Below are 24,038 nucleotides of genomic sequence, written 5' to 3' on the forward strand. Positions count from 1 at the left end.
CGTAGATCGGAAGCAGTGGAGTTGCGTTTCCGTGACTTGCAGCAAACAGGAACAGGAAATCCAAGCGCCATGAAGGTACCTAAAAGTACTAAGAATCCTGTACCTACGGAGTACATATGTAGGTATGGAGTATAGACATACATATGCACCTGGTATATTAGTTGATCGAGTTATTTAGTTATTTTTTCTTTTTCCCTTTTAAGGGTCTCTCTCTGTGCGCCTTTTTCCTTTTCCCTCTTTTTTGGAGGCCTCTTCTCTGATCTATAGAAAATTTATGAATGGTAATGTTGAAAGATGAGGAACCCAAGAAAAATGGTCATCCAAGGGTAGCCTATACTTTGCTCTCTCCACCTCACTCACCCCAGGACCCATCAACACTAATTAATCCCTGCCCGTACCTGAACACATTCCTTTCTAGGATTCCACCTTTGCCGTCGATCCCCGTACAAGAAACTATTATGGAGTACACCGCAGAGTACTGTAATCTCAATGTCCAGAAGAATAACCGGCACTGAGTACCCGGTCAGCCAGTGCTTTAGAACCTTAGCCTTGGAGTCTTGATGTGTAGCAGTGGAGAAAAGCCCACTAATTGAGTTTTTTCTTTTAAAAAAAATCTAAATCTAAAATTTAAAATTTTGGCGGAAAGCACTATCGACCTATACGAAATATGGAGTAATTAGGCTAGTCCTAGTAATTTATGATTTTCACCTTTTTTCTCTCTTTTCCATATCGAGAGTTATAGTATCACCTCATGTCTATCGCTTTTCTCCGAATTTAAACATATTTTACGCTTGGACAGATTTGGACTGAATAACCCCCCCAAAGTTAATTCCAGTTACCTAAGCCAGGATGACAACAATAAAAATTACCATGACAAAGAATCCCGCCAACTTACGGAAGCGATGCAAGATGTTTCTCAGTAAGACAATGGATTCGGACGATCGTCTTCCGATTGATTCCTTTCTCCAAGCCTAAGAGGACAGTGTATGTGTGTGAAGAGGGTGTGTGATATTCAAAGTGTAGTGCAGGATGTGGACGCAAGGGGAATTGCTCCATCGGGCAAGTACAGTAGGTAGATACCGACATGGGACTTAGCTGGAGCCACATGCTGGACATAGCTAGAGTGATTAGTGTCCTTCGTTAGTCGGTTAGTTTGAGTATGGAGTAAAGTGTGTGGTCGGTCTTGGCTAAATAGTCATTGTACCCTTCTTTTTGGGTAGGCCTAACTGCTTCGGAGTACATACGCGTTGCTTGATGGTCACGGTAACCCTACCGAAGGGAAAATGTTTACATAAATAAAAAGAAAGCAAAAGAAAATCAAACTAAGCGACATGGAGACGAAAGGAGTGAAGGGGAAAAAAAATAAAAAGAGCAAGAAAAAAAATACCAAGCGATGCAGACGTTTCGAGTTCCCTTCAACTTTCCTACCCCTGTTCCAGTTACACTGCAACCGAAGCCAACCAAATCAAATTCTTGCCACTCATCGGGAGGACAGGGGGTGCGGTGGATTTTTGGGTCTCCGATTTGATGCTGCACACGCAACCGTGATGACGGACTCCTTCGCCCTCTTCTTGTACTTCGTAATATTTTATTTTTTTATTTTTTATTTTTATTTTTCGAATGTTAGCTAATAAATCGGTGCTTGCGGCGGCTATCAAGCCAAGGAAAGGTCAGGAATGATTCACAGTTTAACCTTGTTTCACAGACCATCTGTGTGATTGACAGTTTGAGGTATACTTAGTAGACCTCTAGAGTATGTGACTAGTACTATGTCAGTAAGCCGGGTTTTTCTATAGCAGACTGTCATATGCAGGCATTGTGCTCCTTGATTGTGGTTTCGTCTGGTCCGGAGTCTTGCATTTGCCTCGTGTGCTGCAGTTGTTCCATGTCATTGGCCACCTCAACCTCCCTTGTTGGATGAATCATGGATCATTCCAGGATGGCCCACAGGTTCATCCATCACTGATAACGGGCACGCTATAGCCGAGCTCCACCTCAGGGAGGTTTTCTCTGAGACTTATACTATGTAGTATTATACACCCTGAATGGAGTAGACAGCAGTGGAAGTGAGGCAAAAAATAATAGAAAACGAACAATAAAAACCATAACCATCATCAACTCATAGGGATGAAACCACACTTTCTCTTCTTGCTTTTCATAAGGGAGGACGGGAAGCTTTAGACCGCTCATACTAGTACAAGGAGGAGCCTTAGCGCCCAGACTCATGGCTGGTACCTGCGTCGAATTAAATGATTTAATTCGCTCGCCCGCTGCATCTGGCTCAATACGGTTTAGTAGATTGTATGTGTCGCCCCATTCGACTTGATAGGTATTTTTAATCCAAATGCTATTAATTCTGTGAATGTTCTTCTTTTTCTCTTGAACTTGTTTGGAAGGGGGGAGGGAATAAGACTGTTCATACAAGGATAGGTATACTGTTTCTCGGTATCTGGTGAGAATTAAGGGATGATAATCAGTCCTACGACACCGTCCGCCATCATCCGCTTCCAATCACGCCGGTTGTCTCAAAAAGGAGACCGACAATCCATTACATCATGGACTCTCGTCCCTGAGAGACTAAATATCACTAGCGTCCATGCACGTAAATTGTCAACCGCACAGATGTTTCAGGAGTCATGTGGTTCGAGATGCAATCCAACGGGGATTAAACCCGGTCAATTTGCTCAGGGAAAGTCCGGGGTACATACGTAAGAGCGGTCAGCTGTTCATTGACATTCCCTCTCCTGTCAGACTTTAGCTTGGAATCCATTGACTATCTTTTCCCTGTTTTCTCTTGGATCATCCTCTGTCGTCCTTCCACAGCACTGACACACTCGAAGCTAAAGTAGACCTCCATGTGTGTATCTCCATACGGCATAATGGGTATAGTTGACAGGATGGTTCGCATGCAAGCTGGGTGAGCACGGACAGCTCCAGCTAACATGAACCTTCGCCCTTGGAACAACTCGTATTCCACCCCTCCGCCCCGATGGGATTGAAATGCATAAACCATGACTCTACATACTACGAGTGGTACCTGGACAGACCAAGTACCGGGAGGACGGTACCCTCGTTCTGATAGGATACCAGATCCATGATAAAAGAGACGATCGTGGCACAGGCCCCTTCTTTGATTCCTTGGACAGAACGATTCATAAGCTCTTTATCACACCACCATCCCCCCAAGCTGACGGAAAGAAAGAGTAAGCACACCATCTAGACCAATCGACCACTGAGGCATTATTCCAAATCGCACACCGCATCTTGTCCGTCCTGCAGAACCCACGGACCTCCTCCCCGTGGCAAATGCCTCAACGGTTCTTCCACCGAACAATCTCTCCACGCAGGTACAGGGACATGTCGATCAGCCTCTATCTGGTGTCAAGGATAGCTTGATTGCTCATCAATTGCATACACCGGAGAAGTTAGTCATCGTACATGTCTCCACCCTGGCGCCCAGCTGACACCCCCTGCAATGCAGGTTAAGTCTAAATTAACGGCGTTGAGTACATCAGGGATTAACTACAGATATGCTAGTCTTCGTCAACGGTTCAATTATGGTCATGCAACTTGTACTATAGATGGAACCTAGTAACAGGCACCTTCTTAGTATCTAGAAACTTGAAGGGCAAACAGGAGGTACAACCAATCGCCTGCTGAGGGGGATGGGTAGCTTTCAGCATTGTCAAGGCATAAACACATGTCCTATAGTTGAGATCTTCTAAACCGCTTTCTGTTCTTCCCAAGGAAAAGGCGCTTTGTGTTACAATCCGTTTCGGCGTCACCGAGATTTCAACTGATCCCGTCGAAGCCCTATGCGGCCTCAACCTTCTACTCACGGTGGTACATTCCTATATTGGACCTATTATCACTTCTCCCTTGGGCATCATTCTTCACGGAAAAAAATCGACTATCTCTGCATAATGGTATCTGCGCGCCGCGTCAACATTTGGCGCCGGGCGTCTGGTATCTTCGAGTGAACTGAGCTTCTAGGCAACGCTGATCAGCATTCGACCTGACAGGGTCTTGCGCCCGGGAGCTTTCACACGCGGCATACCATTAATTGGAGAGCTCTTAGCTTAATACCCTTCGTTATCAATATTGCAGATCGCTGTCAGCCCGCCGATCTGGCCCGTCCTGTTCAACTTAGCCATAAAGGCGCATACTAGTTCAACGCTCGCTCTTAATTTCCTTTGTGAGTTTTTCTTTGTCGGCTTGACCGGGATCTGGACTGGTAGAACACAGAAGTTACCTAAAGCCTTCTAGAAAGAGGAGTTGAACCCTAAAATGGTCAATATCCGTGAGATGCAACTGAAAGAAGCTCTCATGGTTTTCAGGTCTCCACAGGAGGCCATACCACAAAACCACGAATTGGCCCTACGTCGACAACATTCAACTCAACTATAGGGAAAGGAGAGTCAATCGGGCGCTTTGGGGCCGGGGTATTGAGGCAACCATAAATCTAGGGGATTTCACCCCTTTTAGGTGCACTGCCTTATAGATCCGTTTGTATGTACTCTTGACAGGGAGTTTCACCAACCGTCAGATGCTGCATGGCTTTTGATATGGCAACATCCGCTACCCCAGTCAGCGCCTAGAATACAACACTCAGAACCAATCTACTATAGAAAATAACCATGCAGATATCCCGTACAACCATCGTAAACCACAAGAGGTCCTTAACGTGCTGACAAAGCAGAGCGAACCAAGAAATCTACTTGACTAGTTCAACGCATTGACCAATTAATTAACTATCTTCAGATTTCCTGCAGCATCAAAAACCAACCCCAGTAGAAGCACAAGGGGGACACTAACCATGTCGCCTACGCAAGAACACCTCTCCCCTAAAAGAGCCTACCTACTCTTCTACAATGCCATATCCACGATCCTCTGGCTCCGCATCCTCCTCACCGTCCTCACAACCCACGACCCGGCATCAACATACACAACTCTCGAGCCCTGGACCCGATGGACGCAAACCCTAGCAGTTGCGGAGATCTTCCACTCCGCTGCCGGTAAGATCAGATCCCGTCTTACCCCCTATCTCAAGTACATAATACTAACCCCCGGGGGTGAAGGAATCACCCGAAGCCCCGTCTTCACAACCTTCACGCAAGTATTCGGCCGCAGCGTACAGGTCTGGGCCATTAACTATGCCTTCCCGGCCGTGACTGCCCCATCATGGGCCTACCAAATGATGCTGCTCGCCTGGTCTGCGGCAGACACCGTCAGGTACCTATATTTCGTCGTAATGCTGGCGGGGAGGCCGGTACCCGCTGCACTGAAATGGCTAAGGTATACATAACTAACAAACCCCAAGTTCCATACCGGAGTGGTGTTGAACTAACACAAGAAAAAAAAATAAATAGATACTCGCTCTTCTTCGTCCTCTATCCCATCGGAATCAGCAGCGAATGGTGGTTAATGTATCATGCTGCGAATGCCACGTCTAGTCTTGTCGTGGCTGGCATCTTCTATTTCTTTCTCGCGCTTTATGTGCCTGGTATGTTCCCTTTCCTGTTGTTATTTGACCTTCTCTGATGACGTGGAATAGGAACGCCTATGATGTATAAATACATGGTTAGCCAGCGACGCAAGACCTTGGCTCGCCCGTAGGTGGAGGGGTTGTTTTTTGTGTGAGATTTGGTCTTCGGAAGGGGGGTTGGGTTATCTCTCTATCAATTTCTTTTTGTACAGTATGTTGTACATATCTCTGCTTCTGTTTGTCTGGATATAGTCTATAGTGGCTTGGTCTGTGTGTATATACAAGCCTGGTGGATGTGTGACGAGAGAATTCTAAGTGTTGTTATCTTGAAATGCTATGGACTGCTCCCTCTATGGTTTCCAACTAATACCTCGTCATGATAGGGGCGTGACTGATGGGAGCTTAAAGGCAACGTCTGTGTTAGGGTGGTGTGGGCTGGGAAAATGGCTGGGCGAATCCGATACTGAATCTGAGGCTGCATTTTAGGCAGTCTAGAAGGTTCTTGGGTGTTATCTGCAAGAAGTCCATTCTGTAAGGGACGGTGGGTTCATGGTTATAAGAACCCTGCTCTAGTTTGTGTAAAGGGGTTGGGTGTGGTTTAGCAGTGTGAATACATACTAAGAAACTAGGATGATGACTATAGTGAATGCCTTCGATTCGTTAATTCTCCAACTAATCGGGTATCGTTATGTACTCAAAACATTTTATACCAGCGCAACCAATCTACCGTACATAAGACCAGGCAAAAAGATCTAATTTTAACATAATCACCTGAAAGTGAATGACTTTCCGGGGGTCTCGCGCTTCTGTTTGCGCACTCCACTGGGTGCCTCAAGCGCCTTCGCGTAAGGGTTGAATGGTCGTTTCTTGTGAAGTGTGGCGGTCTGAACTGGCCGTGCGTGCAGGACAGAGGCAGCGGCGTCATAATTGAAGGGCTCGGCTTCTTCCTTCTTTTCCTCGGGCTGCGGAGTCTGCGACGCAGATTTGTTCTTCTTTTCCTTACGGCGCTGTTTCTTGGATGGCTTCTCCCCGATGTTTATCACATCGCTAGAATCATCGGCTTCGGGAGACGGGGCTTCTTCGCTCTTCCGTTTGCGCGGGCCGCCAAGCCCTTTGACCGTGAAGATTTTGTTCTCCTCCTTTTCTTCTGGTGCCTCAACAGGGGCTGGCGTAGGTTTGGCAGGCGGCGGCTTGGCAGCAGTAGAGCCAGCAAGCTTGTCGCGAGCTTCAGATACCGTACGAGGCATGGGCGGCAGCGGCAGCGACAGTCTAAGGGCTTCTGCAGAGGCGACGGCAGAATACTCGGGCGGGGTAAGAGGTTCCCTCGAGTCCAACACTGCACCCCAGAACTGGGAGACCTCGCAGCGGGCAGCGGTAGGGAGGTTCTCCTCAGCCATAGGTGGCGTCACAAGACCCTGTTCGGTTTCCGTTGCCGGAACAGATCGTCCGGCCCTTGTCGGCTTAACATACACATCACGCCATTCAGGGCCGTCCGCGCCTTCAATCTTCGCATTTTTGATGACCTCCAGGAGGTCCGCTGCTCTGTCCTTGGCGATGGGTGTCACTGGTGACAGTGTCCGGAACAATGTCCCCAAGTCCAGAGGCATAGTGTGGGCAACCTTGAAAAGGATGTGCTTGGGGAACACACACTGCACGCCTTCATCTTCCTCTCTGGCGACCGCGTCACGCCATTGATGGACTGCTTTGAAGACGGCAAATTGCTCCTTGGACAAGACGGCAGGATTGCGCGATAAGTAATCATACCAGCCACCTGGTCCTTGGCCCGTGGCAGCATCATAAGGAGAGCGCTCGTACCGTTGCAGCGCTTCGTCCTTTGACTTCTCCAGGACATAGTCGATGAGGTTGTTATCGGGCGTTGAGTTCTGATTGAGTTCGTTGCGTAAGTGATCGAAAATATGAAGAAGGTAGTGGGTATCGGATCTGGCGTAGTCAAACATGCCCTCTGGAATCGGCCGAATTCGCCAGTCGGCCATTTGGTACCTCTTGTCGGCTTCGAAGTTGACAAACTTTTGCAGGAGAAACTTCAAGCTTCGCTTGGGGTAATTCAAAGCGCAAGCAGCGTGGTAAGTATCAAACATGCCAACCACATAGAGACCTAGATCGCGTTGGAGCCAAATGATATCCATGGACGAACCGTGGAGCACTTTGAGGATGCTAGGATCCGCAAAAACCTCATTAAGCATCTGCAGCTCCTCCCTCCACGGTTTCAGTGTGTCGACTACCCAGTCCTTATCGCGAGTACTGATTTGCATCAAAGAAACAAGGCCCTGATAGGAGTGCACATCATGATGCTCTAGATCAATCGCGATCTCCTTCGCAGATTTAAGCTCCTTCAGCATTTCCTTCACCCCTTCCAAGGTATCCACGAAAGTTGCGGTTGTTGACTCCCAAGGCTGGTAAGGAACGGGAGATGACACGGCGTAGGTAGACTCTGGATACTTCGCAGCGCGGATCTCGGTCTCATACGGATTTCTAAAACCCGTCGCAGGGTCTGACGATTCAACAGACTTCTCCAACGGAACCACCGCGTGTGGTTTAGTCCTGAGCAATGGCTTGAAAGTTGAAGCATCGGCGTTATCGACTTGACGCTCAAAATGCAGCTGAGGCTTCGGGATCTTCGACGGGCCGTAATCGTAGATGGTGGGAAACTTCGAAGTAGTTTTCTTTGTAGCCTTCTCTGCACTCTGCTCCTGCTGTGATGGGCTCAGTCTCTTAATCACACCGGTAAATTCATCCAAGCAAGCATCTGCTCTTTCCAAAAGAGCATCGATAACATCCACCACACCGCGCCAATTGTCTTCGATAGAGTCTTCATCCTGCAAGGTCGGCGCGGGTAAATCGGTACCGGCTGTGGCGGCTTTCAAGAGAGACGAGGTTAGCGAAAGAATCCTGCCGCTTTGTTCATCAATAGACTCGGAAAGCTCCGCGCTTGAAGTGCGGTGAAAACTGAGATCTTCAGCAGAGAGCTGACCAACAGTGCGCGTCATCTGCACGAGCGACGACGTTAACCGCTGCTGGAACGGCGGAAAGTCTGCCGCGGAATCCATTGTGGTTTAGCTCTAAGTATCCTTTTCAATTAAAATACAGAGCTGAAATGGTAATGAACAGACAAACAGGGCAAGATTGTTTGCGCCTGGCAGTCGTGTTTAACCAATAATCACTTTTAGTCCATACAAAAAAAGAAAAGAAGGAAAAATTCGGAGGTGGAGAAATGCAGACGCCGGCGGACTGCTGACCGCCTACTAGGTTCAGACTAGAAGGGCACAGCGGCGATCATCATCCTCATCTACTTGCTGGCGTATCATTACTTATCCTATTTGCCTCACTTTTCCAGCCATAGACCCGGAAAAACAAAAGCGCCTTCTGACGTCCCTGAGCAGTCGCCTACTTAATAAGATTCATCATGTCTGCCTCGATTGCACCCGAGTGCAATGATATCAAAGAGTAGTCTCCACCTAAACCATTCCCAAATCTATACTGACAGCTAACTGTGACCAGGAAATATGACACCTGCTTTCTCAAATGGTACAGTGAAAGTAAGTTTTCCCACTAAACATTCCTGCCTTTCTATAAATCTGACAAAAAACAGAATACCTTCGTGGCAATACAACATCCAATGACTGCGAAGAGCTGTTCTCTAAATACAAGACATGCTTAAATGTAACATAGCACAAACCCGTATGTTATGGTGTGCGCTAACTTCTCGGCAGAAAGTGTTGAAAGAAAAAGGCATAGATTCTATGCTGGAAGATGCTCGGAAGGGTAACGCCGAGAATGACGCCGAGCACCTTCGGAGGAGTTGATCTTTAGCTTCATTATACATGCCTCATCTCCGCTCTTCATACAGACTAATAAACAAGCAAATGGGTCCAATAGCTTGAAATATTGTTATTGTTAATGGCCAGGCCATATCTCAATCTGCCATGAGTGGCCAAGCTTTTGCGGCACAAGTTCTCTTGCAATATTGGTTGGCAGCTCAGCTTGGTCCCGGGCTCATTGTCCGGATATCTGGCAACATAATGCTGGTTCCTGGAAACGCCAATTATTTGCAAGCCAGTTATGGCTTCAGGTGTGCCACAATGTCTACTATGGCTTCTTTGGAAAGTCTCACCTCAACTTGTTGATTTTAACAATTTTGTACTAACACGGCTACGCTCATGTATTTTATATTTCTGTAAACTAGATTATTCCTCAGAACATACAGCATTTAGCGACTCTTCACTTGACATGATTGATGTGGTCCGTGGCATTCAGTATATTTAGCGAGACATGGGACGTCAGGGAGCGAAGGATGATCTAGTCTGGAGTATTTTACTTGAACTATACAGAACATGGGAACGACCAACTCACCTGGAGACCAGATCACATAATGAGTAGTACTGAAATTAGATTATATTATATCTATGTGCATAAACACGCATAAACTCATTTGCAAATCTCATCAATCAAAGACACAGATGTCACATCATCGATGTCCTCGTCTCCTCATATCACCCTGGCCGAACCCGCCCGGAACCTTCAGTAGTCCATTCGCCGTTGCACCCATTCCCCCAACCATGGTAGAGGAACCGCCGCCGCCACTATTCGTTTTACGAGGCTGGGTCAACAAGGACCACACCTCGGCCATTCCGGCCCGACGAGCAGGAAGCATACTATATTGCATGCTGTAGAGATTGCGACGGTGGATCGGGGGCACGAAGCGGCCGGTTACTAGGCAGAAGATCACGCGCGGCGAGAGATAGTGTTTTCGGAGGCGATGGCCTAGTTGGAAGTATTGGTCGAACATGGCGCGAAGAGTTAGGGGTATTGACTGGTTTTTGTTTAGTTTGGTTATTCTTTCCCGGAGTGGAGATAGTTTCTGATAGTGTGGTAGTGGGTGTGGTGTGACAAACCTCGAGATGGATGTATGGTACTATGGAAGCCGAGTCGTTGTTTGATGACTTATCATGCTCTTCGCGGAGCTCAAAGTGAATACCGCCTGTAATAGCGGGTTAGTTATGTATTGCTTGATAATCCGCCATGTGAGAGTGTAAGAACGCACCTGGCAGTCGCCGGGAATCTTTGACCCGCAGCATCAAGGCGAAGAGTGGGAAGTGATTCAAGAATGCCAGACATGTATCAAGTATCGCTTTCACCGAGATGATTGACATCCGAGCGGTTGCAAAAGCCAGGTAGAAAACGATGATGGTTGGAAGGAGAAAGAAAAGCACTGTGAACAGGATCGTCCCAATCAGGAGTTGATCTAAATCATAGTCGCATGAATCTATACGGTTGCGCAGCACATTCCGCTTCTTACCACGGAACAGGTGGAATAGGGATATGATGATAGTCAGCTGCCAATTGAAGATGCGCGCCGAGGCGATATAGAACGAGTAAATGTGCACGGTCAGTATAGATACGAGATCTGAGAAGAGGGCAATCGGCATGCTGGCGCCCGCGAAGCTAGAGCACCCAACAATATATATGACGTGAGGAAGGTAAGGCTGTAGATTTGCAATGAAAGCTTTTCTTGGTTAGCTGAAGGAGGAAAATCAATAGGGGGAAGCCCTTACCTGCCCAATTCTCTATTACCCACAGAAACAGATCGCCCAGAAAAGCTGCGAGCTCATTATTCAACTTTAAGCCTGCTGGCCAGTCCATCAGCCAGGATATAGTACGTTGTAATCCTTCCACAGTCCAGCCAGTAAGAATAGCGTTGATTTGCAAAGCCACCCAATTTGCATTATCGATGATGTAGGAACCCAACGCTATACCGATAATCACGTCGTTCGCGACAAGCCATAGACTGTTGTAGAACCGAATATAGTCTGGATGGCTGGTAGTCACACTCTCCCAATTATCCTTCCTCTGTCGCAGCTTGACATATTGAATGGGCCAGTAGCAGAACTGTTGGAGCCGAATGTCAACTTGTTGGGCCGTTGCTGATATGTCCTTTAAAGCTGCTGCATCGGGCCGGGCGCGCCATTCTAGAATCTGGAGTACTATCTCAGCAATTGTTCGGTGGAACACAAGACCGATGACGAAGATCCGTGTGACAACAGGCCACACCCATTGCCAGAACACATAGGAAACACCAAGGACAAAAAGATCCCACAGCGTGGTTGCAGATTCGACAACTCGCTCACCAACGCTCATACTCCTCTTGACACGAATCCCGATCAGGTGACTATTCTTTTCCATGAGCTTCCCCATCTCGTAGGCGCAATTCACTTGGTTGATTATGAAGGGCAGTGCTTGCTCTTTGTGCGACGGGACATGCTTAACGACCGTATGAAGCTTAAGCTTTTCAACCAACTTCTGAGACTGCGTTTTATCCCGCTCCTCCTCGGTATCAATCTTGTCGGATACCGAATTGGATTTGTCCGCAGCAAACACCTTGTCGCCCAGAGCAAGGGAAATCGGCTCTAGCGACATATACTCCATGCGGGTAGGATGAGGGCGATGAAACATGATAACCTGAACAGACACATTCGTCTCCGGCGGACAATATATCCGAGGGATCTTAAATGACGAATGCGTATTCACATACAGGTGCGACGGGTTAAACGCTGTCGGTGGCTCTCGTGGATTGGTCGTCCCCAGCACATGCATGGCAGATCTGCCACAGAGCGTGAATATCCTCACAATCGGATGGGGGCTGTTGCGAAAAAGGATTCCGGCACGCAGAGCATTGTCAACATTCCTAGGCTAGTAAATGCGAGGCCTGTCAGTATTCCACCAGCAGACCGTATGAAAGCCAACCAATGCGTCGGCTCACCTCAACATCCTCCAAGACCGTCAGCACGAACAAGTCGAGCTCCGAGTTCTTCCACCCGACAATCACGCCCTGTGACGATGACCGAGGAAGGTCATATGGCCAAAATACCCGCAGCAATCCATCGCTCATGAGCATGTTGTCATCCTTCAAACGTGATTAAAAGGAGCCGCGGCGGCGTAACTGTTCTCGGGCAGATACGCCCAGGTTGACGTATCGAGGGTGCTGCCATTAGACCTATTAGCTTCGGTTTTGTTCGCAGGCAGGTTTCTCGCTCCATTGGATTGCGGGCTTGATTTAATCGGTGTGTCGCATACCAGTTCGCCTTCTTTCGCAGCCAGATAGCTGATAGGGAGGACAAGGAGGAAGTAAAAAACAGACAAAAGCACAAATCCCTTCGCTGTTCGTGTCTATTCGTATATGAGAATTAGTCCATGCGATACCAATGCCGTGTAATAGAAGTCAGGCCCGGGCCGCGCGTACGACGGAGCCGAACAAGTATCCCGCGGTGGGTAAAAGATAGAGAGGGGCTGGCAAACAACACGTACCACAACGCCGTGATCCCAGGCAAATATAGCCAGTTCATATAATCGAGTGACGAGATCCCACCTTGCGGTGATGTAGCCCGCGACGAAGATGCCGAGTGTGAGAATAGAAAAGGGGTGCATGAAATACGGTGGTTCGGCGGGTAGCACCTTAGTTTGCGCGCATAGCTGTTGAAACTAGAGTTAAGAAGGGAGTGACAAAATTTACTGGTCTGAGATTGCACGGAAGGAATGACGATCGCTCAAGGAAGGCGACGAAACTTGCGAGACCAAATGTCAGGACAACTGGTAAACCCTGGCTGTTTGTGGTGAGGACTGGAGACAATACGCTTATAGATTAAGAATACTATCCCGGTGGAGCGTCTAGACCTCCGCGGTCCCACGTGACTGATGTGGATGTAGATGAATGGACTATCCATTCATTTTACCCTAAGCAATACGTGCAAAAAAACAATGACTGGAATTTTTTGGATAACATTATTCCTACATATTTTATCCTCATGTCCGTAGATCACACATACAGAGATTGATACCATCCCAACGCCGAACCGCTATGACCCCCGAGAAAAGAAAAAGACGCAAATACTAATCTATAAAGCCTTGATGCCCTGGAAGACCTTGTTTGCTTGCAGCTTCTCATCCGCTTTGACGAGATCACGCATGATCTGTCGCTTCTCTTCCACCGTCAACTCCTTACCAGACGACTCGGTCTCCGCCTTCCATTTCAACAACATCGCCTTGAGAAGGGCACTGCCCTCCTCAACTTCATCTTGCGAGTATCCATCGATGGCCATGGATGACTGCTGGTTTTGCTGTTCCGATGAAGTAAAGTCTTCAAGTTCCTCTGCCTTCTGACGGGCCATGTTAACCACTTTCTCCGGAAAGCGGACCAATTCGGCAACGTGGATACCGAATGACTGGTCACAAATGCCAGGTTCGACACGGTACAGGAGAGTGACCTGGTTCCGCTTGGACTTTTTATCTTCACTGTCATCATCGGTACCATCGCCGATGAAGGCGACCACGTGCAGGTTCTTGACAGACTTGGGGTATCGATCGGCGAGAGCTGTCAATTCATGGAAGTGAGTAGCGAAAAGACCAAAGCAGCGAATCTCTGTGACGATGTGTTCGGAGATGGCCCATGCTAGGCCGAATCCATCATATGTGCTTGTACCGCGCCCAAGTTCGTCGATGATGATAAGAGACTCGGACGTTGCCGACTTGAGAATATTCGATGTCTCAAGCATCTCAGCCATGAAAGTAGACACTCCCTTGAGCTGCGAATCACTTGCACCAACACGTGCAAGGATGCAGTCAAAAATGGTTAATTCTGCTTCCGTGCAAGGCACAAAGCAGCCCGTTTGAGCCATGAGGGCGATAACACCGATCTGGCGAATATAAGTCGATTTACCTCCCATGTTCGGACCAGTAATGATTAGGAAGGAGGACTCGTCTCGAACCAAAGCCACATCATTAGTGATGAATGAGATGTCATCCTGCATCTCCATACAGGGGTGACGCGCTTCCTTGAGAACCGTGTTTCCGGTGCCTCGTGGGTGCATCTTGGGCCGAGAATAGGGGGTCGGCGCATGGACAGAAGCATGAGCGAAGCTTACAATGACATCGAGATGTGCTAGCACACCGGCAAGTCGTTCCAGGACGGGACAGTAGGACGCGGCGACATTGACGACCTCATTCACCAGGCCGGTCTGAGTTCTGTTGTAGTTCGAGGACAGTTGATCATGCTCCCGGCGAAGTGTTTGCATAGTCGTCGTAGTAAAGTAGACGCCGTTCTTCTGTGTAGAGCATTCCTGATACTCTCGTTTGTTGCGGATACAGCCCGACTCGTTGCGAGTAAGTCGGAAACACCATCCGTGCACCCTGTGGTTCTCCAAGAAGAGCTTCTTCTCCATATCTTGGTCGAGGTCCCGAGCTACCCTGCGGTGCTCAACACCCATGTCATGACGGAGTTTGTCCAGCTTCTTCCTGATGATCCGCAGACTCTCATCAAACTCAGGTTTGATAATAAACTCATGGTTCTCCAGCGCATCAAGATCAACTGTAGTCTCAACCATCTCCTCCAGTTTCACTAAGCTGTCGGAGTGACTCCGGAGGTTGGAAGTGTACTCCGTCTCCAGAGGTGTCTGATATTTTTCGTCCATCACATTCTCGAGAGAATTGACAAAACCAGGCAAACGAATAGCAACCTGATACACCCGCACGACGTCCTCCAGGTTTGCCTGTTTGCGCTGGAACCGCTTCGCTAGTCTGTACAGATCCGGTATGGAGCGAAGGTGCTCCTCCTGCATAGTCTGTCTCAGCTCCGTGTTGACGACAAAAGCCTCCACAAGCTGCTGTCTCTTCTCGATCTCCGCCAAATCCATCAACGGCTGCTTCAGCCACTGCGCAAGCAACCGGCTCCCAACAGGCGTCTTGCAGTGATTCAACAAGCCAAACAAACTCATAGACTTCGATCCGTCCCGCGGGCCAGGCATAAGGTTAAGAGCACGCAACGCCGACGAATCCAACTTCATAAACTGCGACAAATCATGCTGATAGAGCTGGTACTGGCCGAAATTCGTAGGATCAGACATAACGCCAAGGTACTTAATCAACGCAGACGCTGAGCCCATAGCAAGCTTCAGCTCCGTCTGCGGCAGCGTGCCAGCCGACCGCTCATCCCTCAACAACCTCGTCAGATCCTGCTCAATATCCTTGACACCAAAATCAGCCACAGGCCTCTCGGAGATGGCGATCCCGCAGTTATCCGCAATAGCTCGAATCTTCCCCAATTCAACGTCCTTTTTATTAGAGTCCATCTGCACCAGACACTCCTTGACCCCAAGCTGGATAATAAGTGACTCAAAGTTGGAATAGATATCGTTATCCAGAAACTCGCTAACACCGAGCTCCCGCACACTGGCGTCCGCAAAGCACACTCCCACATTCCTGGCCTCTGCAGCCTTGGCCGAGATCTTAACCGCTAAGATAATAGGAGCAGAGTCCATGGATGATCCACCAACGCTACCTAACTCTTCTTCCACATCTTGGAGGTTTCCTGGGCTAGCTTGTTTTACCAGCTTCCAATGGCCTTTGCCCGTTCCGACCGAGCCCCAGATTTCAATACGCTTGTTGAGTCGGAAGAGAGCTTCGCGCAGAAAGTTGCGGAAGACAGTCACGCTCATGGTGACGGAAGGAAGGCCGCCGGAGTCGCTGCGGCCTAGGTTGCGGAGTATAGATGTGGTCTTATAGACAGTACGAGCGATGAACTCGGCTTCGGCGCCATGCGCAGAATACCAGTCACCGCGGTCGAAAACGCGGATAGTTTCATCGTTGCTGTTTGCTGCGAGGGAACGATAAAAACGAATGAAGCCGACTTCGTCGTCAACCTGAAACAGGACAAAATGTTATTGAATGTTCGAGAACGCGGTTGTTTTGTTCACTTACCTTGAGTTCTGGACGAGAAGACATCTTGCCAGTTAGTCTCCAACAAGATGAATGGAAGACTGACTATGAGCTCCGCCAGCGGTGATCTATTTCGATAATTCCAGGAGACGCGCTCCGTGGCAACGCGGTCACGTGCAGTCGCGTTCGCGATATATTGAAGCAGCATTGGCCAATCACAGGAGCCGTTGTAATTGCACAAAGTGACAGGTCCAAAAAACGCCTACACGTCAGAAATGAAGTACTTCATGTTCAGCATGATTGATATGTATTTCCTAATAGCTAGAAAAGTATATTATAGATGCAACGCTAATAGATGCTACATGAGGGGCTAATAAAATCATGTGTATCAAACTCCACAGATGGGGTATCCAACCCAGCAACACCAGACATCCAAAACACATTAAACAGTAAAAGTCTTAATTAGGGTTTCGAGGGTGATGCAGGCTCGTCCTCGTCGAACTTCAGTTCGCGCACCTTCGCGCCGATATCCTTGAGGTTGATATCCGCAGAAGATTTCAGAACCACGGATTTGACCTGATTCACGGTGACGAGATCGACCCATTGTCCAGCAATGTCGGCCCGAGCCAGCACTTCTAAGCAAATTTCCACCTCTCTCTTTGAAATAGGATTCTTGGATGAGTCCTGGACGTTCTGTACAATCATCTCTAGTCGGAACGGCTTCCTCTGGGCAGCCACAGTAGCTGTTGGCCCACTACCCACATAACCAGCTGGCCTCAGTAAAGCCAGCACGCCGGCAACTTCCTCAATCCGTTCAACAGCAGCACGACGAAGCAGCATCTCCTTTGATGGAGGGGGCGGCAATTTCGACTGACGGAGTGCCTTGCTCCTGATACGATCCAGAAGTCCTGTGCGACGAGCATTAGTCGCATCGGGTGTTTTCCCAGGGGACTCCTCCACCGGCGCTTCTTTAAGCCTCTCCGTCTTCATTTTAATTACCCCGCCCTTCAGATCCTGCAACCGCTGCTGGCCTTTCCGAAAGCTCGTGAATGGGGTAAGCGACTCGTGGATAGACGAAACGCCCAGCGTTGCGATAAAATCCACCTGACTTTCATCACCATCAGCGGCATCCAGAGCCTTTTCCCAGAGCAAGTCGACGATTTGCTCGAACTCTTCTTGCAATACATTATCGTCGATTACCCACCGCTCCCGACGCACACGCTCCAAACAGACCTTTCCCAATCCATAATTGGCAATTCGATAGTTGAGCCCCGTGGCAACCGAGTCTTGCTCCCAAATCCATAGTAAACGTTGCACATCCTTGACCACGACCTTCCGCTTCTTCCACAACCGCTCAACACTAGGAAGAAACTCCCTCAAATCCGCGGGGGCAACCGTACCGTGATGCGCATGGTGAAACGTGATGGCTTTAAGAAAAGCCGAATGCAGCTTAAGCAAGTCGTTCACACAGGCAGGACGCACATGGAGAACTGCCGCGCTAGGCCGGGATGTGGTCTTACCCCTGGCACGCTTCGATGGCGAAGTCGGGATCGCAGAAATTTCCCCGGCAACAGCAGTCCGTGAAGCACGGGTAGGAGACGCATAGTGGCCACTTCGGGGGGTAGATAATGACAGTTCTTTGATCCGGAGAGATTTTGAGGGCGTAAGTGCTTCGGTCGTGGGTTCCCCCTTTTGAGTCCGTGGGCTGCTGCAGTCTACGTTCTCGAGTTCGTTCAGTTTTCGTTTCTTGGAAGGCGAGACCGGAAGACTGGCCACGACCTGCTTGCCATCTGCGGCTGATCTGAGACCGGGCTTGGTCGTTCTTGCGAAACTTTGGATGCCGGCCTGTCCTCGGGGAAGGGGGGCTTGTCGGGTGGATGTGCGCGGCATCGTGACTGCCTTGCTTGTTGAGGATAAATGAGATGAGATATAGATTATGGAAGGAACATATAGACAATTAGGAAGGTTTGATGCATAAAATACAAATGCAATTGGGGAATGGTTCGCATGGAAGGAGTGGGTGGGCACTTGATACTATTTAGCTGGCGATTAGGTTTTTCCCTGGTGGAGCGCGTCGCGTTTGGCGCGTGTTGGCGTCGTGTCCGGATATGGTTATATTGGGTCGCCCACACCGGATCTACTCCACTGTCAGTGACACGAACCCCCGGGGGTTGTTTAGAAGTATTTATAAGATGAATATATTTGGAAGGGCTTTCAAGTCGAGTCCGAAGACTACCTACAGCTCTACAAGTCCTCAAGTGGATAACTTGTGCCCATGGCGCTTCGTCACTAGGGTAATCGACATGACAGGAATGCAACATACCACCCACGACTACTAGTTTCTACAGAGCCAGTAGAGCCCCTCTATCGAATCGTCTAGCTTATCGGGATTTAGTATCAAGTCATCAGACGTGGTCAGTGCCAACGATAACTGTACAATACAAATACAGTCTTCTCTTCCCTTGCATAGTACTACCGGGACTGTACTTCTAATCATTACCATCATCACCCACCAACCATTTCAATGATAATAACAATGCCAATGAAAAATAATAGCATTAATCGCGTTCATGAAAGAGGATATGAGCTAGCTGATATTAACATAATTAAAACATTGCAATAACGCGCTTTATTCAATTCCCAGACGCAAAGTCCCTCCAAATTACTTGCTACCGCTCCACCAGCTCGACAGAGATCCCTTCGCCTCATTCGTCTTCTGCTCCACCGTCTTATCAAATTTATCAACGTTGGCCTTGATCGTTGCCGCCGCATCCTGCCGCACGTCGTTGAGCTTATCGAGACTTTCGTGGGCTAGTCCTGAAGCACGGTTGCTGGCATCTTGTGCTTGGGTGCGGGCGTTTGCCACCTAATCACTTATTAGCTCTCATTTATAAAATAGGAAGAGATGAAAATAGATAAGAGTATCTGAGCAATTTCAAATAGGGAGACAAAGAACATACCGCTTCGTCAATATGCGCACCAGCCTCCGCACCAACTTTTTGGCCAGTTTTCTCGGCCTTGTCCGTAGAGACCTTGTTGCGGGCTACATCGGCATCATCTACGAAAGGTCAGTTTTGTGTTCGCGACGATTAAAAGGTAACGGGGATTTGGAAGGGGGCGGAAATACGTTTAATCTCTTGCTTCGCAGCCTTTGGGTCACCACCGGCCCGATACAGATAGTAACCGCCAACACCAGCGGCAGCAAGAGCAGCGTAGAGACCGGTTCTGTTCGACATTGTTATGGATGGATTGTAGTAGCTGTGATGAGATTCGAGTTCAAGGTTGCCTTATAAATGAAAGTCTATTAGATTGGGTGTGAGAAGTTGAGGCAAACAGGACCTTTAAAAAGTCTGGGGTAAGAGGGAGACCATGTCATGGGGTATGACGTCTACGCCTTGGAGTTTCCTTGTGTTATTTTTTATTTCACAGACCAGTACGTACATAGTACATGGGTTTTTCACTAGGTGTGTACTCTTCTGTTGGCTACCAGTTTCTGGAATCTACTAAGTACTTTACTTCTTGGTTCTTCAAGTTGTTCTCACGTATGTACATGTACGCACTACATTCGTACCTACATACATACTACATACATATGTACATATCCAGTGGTCATGTCTCATCTGCGAATACTACTTGAAGACTCTGCTCGAGCGTTGCATCGCTTTTCTATCGACGTCACCTGATAGTCATTTCCTTATGTCCTTCTCCATGGCGCGTTGCGTTTCAAGGAACCGATGATTTGATGTAAATGTGGGGCTCAACGTCATGGATGGATGGATCGTCGCCATCCGTTCCGCTTCGGGGTGCAGGCTGGAAGCATCCATTCCTAGGATCCCGGGAGTTCCTCTGCAGGCACCTCGTCTAGTTGGCACATCGGTGCTACGCATTTACATAACAGACGACAATAAAGATTAGATAATGCTTGGCCAACAAATTGACCACCGTATTTATTGTCCACTTATTTGCAAACTAGTTGATCACGTACATGCACGCATAATAATCATATCGAGACCCGAATGTAGTAAAACACGATCATCAAACCCCGCCACACAAACAAAATGTCCACACATATATATATAGATAGATAGATAGAAATAAGGCAATCCTAATAAACAATTGAAGCCACACCACGACCAGAGTAGAAAAACTCCATCCAGAACCTCGTAGCTGAACTCGAGATTGAGGCCGAGGGGTATCTTCATGCGCTATGGACAAACCCATAAACAACGCCCGAACATGCGAACATGCAAAAACCAGCGCGACCCTGATAAGAAAAGACAGACAGGGGAAACAACAGGAAAAGAAATGAAGACACCCGAAAGAGACTGGTAGCCACGAGTCAAAACCCCTCCCTGTTAATCGAGTCACTTATGCATCCATCATATTCATCAGTCATCACTTCATAACAATTCCCAGTCAAGCGGTGGTGTATAGCTCCCAGGGAGTCGGTAGATCGAGGATCTAAAACGCCATAACTATATCCAGGATAGCGTAGAGGAAAAAGTGAGAGATGGCCAGGTGACTTGTGCTATGCAACACCGGCTCAACATCACAAAAGAAAAGAAAAAAGGTAGAGCGAGCGGGAGAGATCGCAACCTTTGCCGATTTCACCAGACCACTTCGGGCACCGCGAATTTATGTGAATTGGTAGATTTCCGATACATTGGTAACATCCCGGACGATATATTTCAAGCAAAAAGCTTTGCAGACCCCTTATTCTCACTGGTTGCGACAGCAACCAGGGCCTCAAGCCTACCCATACCGGGCTCTCTGCTCGACGGGTGGTTATTGTTGAAGAAGTCAGTCCCGGGGTTGGGTTTGCTATGGTACCCATCGGACTGTGATGCCTATAGTTCAATTAGTGACCTGGCCGTTATCGATTCATCGGGTAACGGGTGCGTACTGTTTGAGACGTATCGGATGAGAATGGGGTATGATGCGGCTCGATGTACCCGTTGTTGTGCACAATCGCAGGGTGGTACTCAAGAGATGCCGTTGATGGGGTATGAACTCCTTCACTGCTGCTTGAATCCTCCGGGGATGTTCGAGTAGCATGAATGGCGCTGCTATAACTTGTGCCGCGAGAATGGTGTCCACGGTAATCCTGGTATTGCTGCTGTGGATGGTAGGATGAAGACGGGCGAGAACCAACACTGTGAAGTTCTGCTATAGTTTGCTGGCTCCAGTGTGATGCATCTTTATGGAGGGGCTTGTCCCGGATATGCAATCCAGTCAAATTTGTGTGCAATGACATGTCCCAGGAAACATGACCCCGTCGATGTCCAGGACCAGAAATCGGGGGAGGTGGCCGAACTGAGGGCTTGTTGTAGTTGAACCCTCCGCCAAAATTATAGTTAGGTGGCGGTTTATTGGTGTTATCAAGGTGCATTGGGCTTGGCCTGCGCACCGGTGGAGTGAGAGGTCGCTGCGAGACAACCTTATCAAAGCTCTCAATTCCTGGCAGACGCGGTGGTTGTTCGTCCTGTGTATTGGCGCTATAGGATGGCGCCAATGGCTCGGTAGGCTGGTAATTGCCATATCCGCTAGTAGCGGGACGTGAGACAGTGGAGTACGTGGATGGATGCCAGGTACGTCTCCGCAAATCGGCGTCCGCTGCATTGTGCGATGTCTCATCCCGCGATACCGAGTAGTTCGAGCTCACTGGACTTGCATAAACCCCTCCCGGAGGGTGATATGCAGCTGTCGAGCCTGTGTTTGCGTAACCAGGGGGGTAGGCATTGACCGGTTGCGATGCGAAAGGATTGGCTCCCGACGGAACGGACAAGCGACGCGCAGCGGTTTTACCATCCCAGAAACCAGAGGCATGAGATGCTGCAGACATCGGCGAGGCGACATGAGGACTGCCGTTGCCTCCAGCAAAGATATGAGAGGGTGCGTAGGGTGAGCCAGCCGCAGCTGGGCCCGGTACCCCACGGATTTGACCTGGTGGTGTACTAGGGGGATCGCCCATTGTATCTAAAGCGAGACGAGCTCGTCCATCATTTGCCATGATCAAAGGCGGAGGTCGGCGACGAAGCTCCGGAGGTTGACTAAATGTCGACGCGGTCGACGTGATACTCGATGTGGACAAATTTCGGCTATGGCCTCTGCTATGAGTTCCCTGACTGCCACCCGTGCCAGCCCTAGCTCGACCCTGAGGCCGCACTCGATCGGTTCGAATCTGACGCTGAAACCGGGTTCCGGTGGCTGCCAGCGAGTCTCCCGGAATCTCCTCGTTCACGTGCACCGTTTGAGCATGCTGCCGCAGGTTATCAAGTCTGGAAAATCGTCGCGAGCAATGGCATTGGAACGGACGCTCCCCAGTATGTTTCCGAATATGTCTGGCGAGATGCTCGCTTCGGGTAAAGCTTAGATTACAGGGCGGGTAGTCTGTGCAGTAAAACCGTTGTCCTTTTTTCTTCTTAGACGGGGGAGCATCGCCTTTGTGGTCCGAGTCATGGTCCGACCCATCGCGATCACCCTCCGAGTCTCCGTGCGATGCCTCCTCGGATACTGACAAGCCACTCCCTTGCGAGCCTGCGGGTTGAGAAGGGTGGTCAGGGTTGTTTACATTTCGGGGCGTACTGCCGTCCTTCTCCATATCCGCCATTTTCGCGGCGTCTTGCGCCTCCGGTACGTTAGTTAGATGGGGTCGAGGTGTGGTCGGTGGCGTCGCCTCCTCCATCACACGGTCTTGCGGCGAGGAAATATTATTCACAGGTAAAAATGATGACATATTGACACAGGCGCCGAATTAGGGTCTATGTACTGATCGATAAGGGGTTTTCAGGTGACCCTCGGCCCATCAAATACGATGTTTCAGCTAAAATGGTTGGGGTGCCGGGGAGTTGAGAAAACGCGGTGTCGATCCCACGAAGCTGACTACTAAACCGATTTGCGCAACTCCTGTCAGCATGTGGGCCGTACTCGATGTCGAGAGGACGAGGAGCAAGGGCGCTGAGCCGATGGGGTGGTGGCTTCTTTAGTGCTTTGTGTTAGAACTTACGGATAGGTATTTTTCCTTATTCCAAATCCGGCCCAGGGGTGAGATGAAGAGGGAAGGGGAGGCAAGTGGAATGTAGCAAAAGGCTGATGATGATTGTTTTTAGCCGAATGCCCAACGATGATGGCGAAGCAGTAGGTAGGTTGTACGCGGTAGGTGGCAGAGCACAACCATTAGCATCGAGGACACATTTCTTGCAGACGTGCCTGGCCAGGGAGACGCTAAACGTGGACCGGAAGGATGATGAGGAAGAGGGAGGTGGATGTAGCGTAGTGAAGGAGAGGAGCGGTGGTCAAGAGAGAGAAGTTTGGTAGACTCGATGAGTTTCAGACGAGTCGCCGAGTACAGGTTGTGGGTATGATAATCCCCCGGCCAAGACCTGAACTAAGATAAATTAAAGATAAAAAAAATTCAACCCAAAGTGATCAGTTTCCCAGGGTTTCGATCGGCCCGGGAAAAGGGAGAAAATTGGAATAAAAAAAATTAAGAAAAGGGTCCGATGGAATATCCCAGGAAATATGACGTGTAGGCGGTGGATGTACAGGCACCAGGGCCAGGAGATAGATACAGAAGAAGTATAATAATCAAGGTAAGATATGGAAAGACCACAAAATGCCAACCTGGGACGGGGATAAAGGAAATGGAAAAGAAAAGGAAGAGAGCGAAACAAGAAGAAGATGCGCGGTGAGAGATGAGCGACAGTAGAAGTAACAAAATCGATTATGTTAGATGACGGTAACCCACTCGCTGAGTGGTGACGACGATACAGACAGGAAGGGGAATTAGGAAAGGATGAGGAGAGAGACGGAGGAGTTAAAGTGTAAA

General features: G+C 48.9%; 8 protein-coding genes across 8 annotated transcripts; 2 read left to right on the plus strand and 6 right to left on the minus strand.

The window, feature by feature from the left end:
* Positions 1-4,816: 4,816 nt before the first annotated feature.
* On the plus strand, positions 4,817-5,616 carry ANOM_010585 (putative membrane protein; the record flags this gene model as incomplete). Its single annotated transcript, XM_015555841.1, has 4 exons — positions 4,817-5,015; positions 5,079-5,295; positions 5,370-5,503; positions 5,555-5,616. The coding sequence occupies 4 exons, from the start codon at positions 4,817-4,819 to the stop codon at positions 5,614-5,616; spliced, it is 612 nt and encodes a 203-aa protein (XP_015402197.1).
* Positions 5,617-6,252: 636 nt separating this feature from the next.
* ANOM_010586 (exosome nuclease subunit RRP6) lies at positions 6,253-8,553 on the minus strand (the record flags this gene model as incomplete). The annotated part of the gene is made up of 1 exon (XM_015555842.1): positions 6,253-8,553. The coding sequence occupies one exon, from the start codon at positions 8,551-8,553 to the stop codon at positions 6,253-6,255; it is 2,301 nt and encodes a 766-aa protein (XP_015402196.1).
* Positions 8,554-8,909: 356 nt separating this feature from the next.
* On the plus strand, positions 8,910-9,309 carry ANOM_010587 (uncharacterized protein; the record flags this gene model as incomplete). The annotated part of the gene is made up of 4 exons (XM_015555843.1): positions 8,910-8,950; positions 9,005-9,042; positions 9,096-9,166; positions 9,217-9,309. The coding sequence occupies 4 exons, from the start codon at positions 8,910-8,912 to the stop codon at positions 9,307-9,309; spliced, it is 243 nt and encodes an 80-aa protein (XP_015402195.1).
* A 662-nt stretch (positions 9,310-9,971) lies between these two features.
* ANOM_010588 (phosphatidylinositol N-acetylglucosaminyltransferase) lies at positions 9,972-12,928 on the minus strand (the record flags this gene model as incomplete). The annotated part of the gene is made up of 7 exons (XM_015555844.1): positions 9,972-10,316; positions 10,399-10,484; positions 10,548-11,009; positions 11,059-12,193; positions 12,264-12,407; positions 12,578-12,670; positions 12,809-12,928. 7 exons carry the CDS (start codon positions 12,926-12,928, stop codon positions 9,972-9,974), a joined length of 2,385 nt encoding a protein of 794 aa, XP_015402194.1.
* A 467-nt stretch (positions 12,929-13,395) lies between these two features.
* On the minus strand, positions 13,396-16,291 carry ANOM_010589 (mismatch repair ATPase MSH2; the record flags this gene model as incomplete). Its single annotated transcript, XM_015555845.1, has 2 exons — positions 16,253-16,291; positions 13,396-16,194 (listed from the first exon to the last, which is right to left on the minus strand). Exons 1-2 carry the CDS (start codon positions 16,274-16,276, stop codon positions 13,396-13,398), a joined length of 2,823 nt encoding a protein of 940 aa, XP_015402193.1. The 5' UTR covers positions 16,277-16,291.
* A 381-nt stretch (positions 16,292-16,672) lies between these two features.
* ANOM_010590 (DNA replication factor Cdt1 C-terminal domain-containing protein) lies at positions 16,673-18,100 on the minus strand (the record flags this gene model as incomplete). Its single annotated transcript, XM_015555846.1, has 1 exon — positions 16,673-18,100. One exon carries the CDS (start codon positions 18,098-18,100, stop codon positions 16,673-16,675), a length of 1,428 nt encoding a protein of 475 aa, XP_015402198.1.
* A 651-nt stretch (positions 18,101-18,751) lies between these two features.
* Positions 18,752-19,582, minus strand: ANOM_010591 (uncharacterized protein). Its single transcript, XM_015555847.1, has 3 exons — positions 19,338-19,582; positions 19,171-19,268; positions 18,752-19,076 (listed from the first exon to the last, which is right to left on the minus strand). Exons 1-3 carry the CDS (start codon positions 19,444-19,446, stop codon positions 18,873-18,875), a joined length of 411 nt encoding a protein of 136 aa, XP_015402199.1. The 5' UTR covers positions 19,447-19,582; the 3' UTR covers positions 18,752-18,872.
* Positions 19,583-20,294: 712 nt separating this feature from the next.
* ANOM_010592 (C2H2 transcription factor) lies at positions 20,295-22,946 on the minus strand (the record flags this gene model as incomplete). Its single annotated transcript, XM_015555848.1, has 2 exons — positions 20,295-21,057; positions 21,114-22,946. The coding sequence occupies 2 exons, from the start codon at positions 22,944-22,946 to the stop codon at positions 20,899-20,901; spliced, it is 1,992 nt and encodes a 663-aa protein (XP_015402200.1). The 3' UTR covers positions 20,295-20,898.
* Between the last annotated feature and the right edge of the window lie 1,092 nt (positions 22,947-24,038).

The sequence above is a fragment of the Aspergillus nomiae genome (genome assembly GCF_001204775.2).
Source record: "Aspergillus nomiae NRRL 13137 chromosome Unknown contig00470, whole genome shotgun sequence".
NCBI lineage: Eukaryota > Fungi > Ascomycota > Eurotiomycetes > Eurotiales > Aspergillaceae > Aspergillus > Aspergillus nomiae.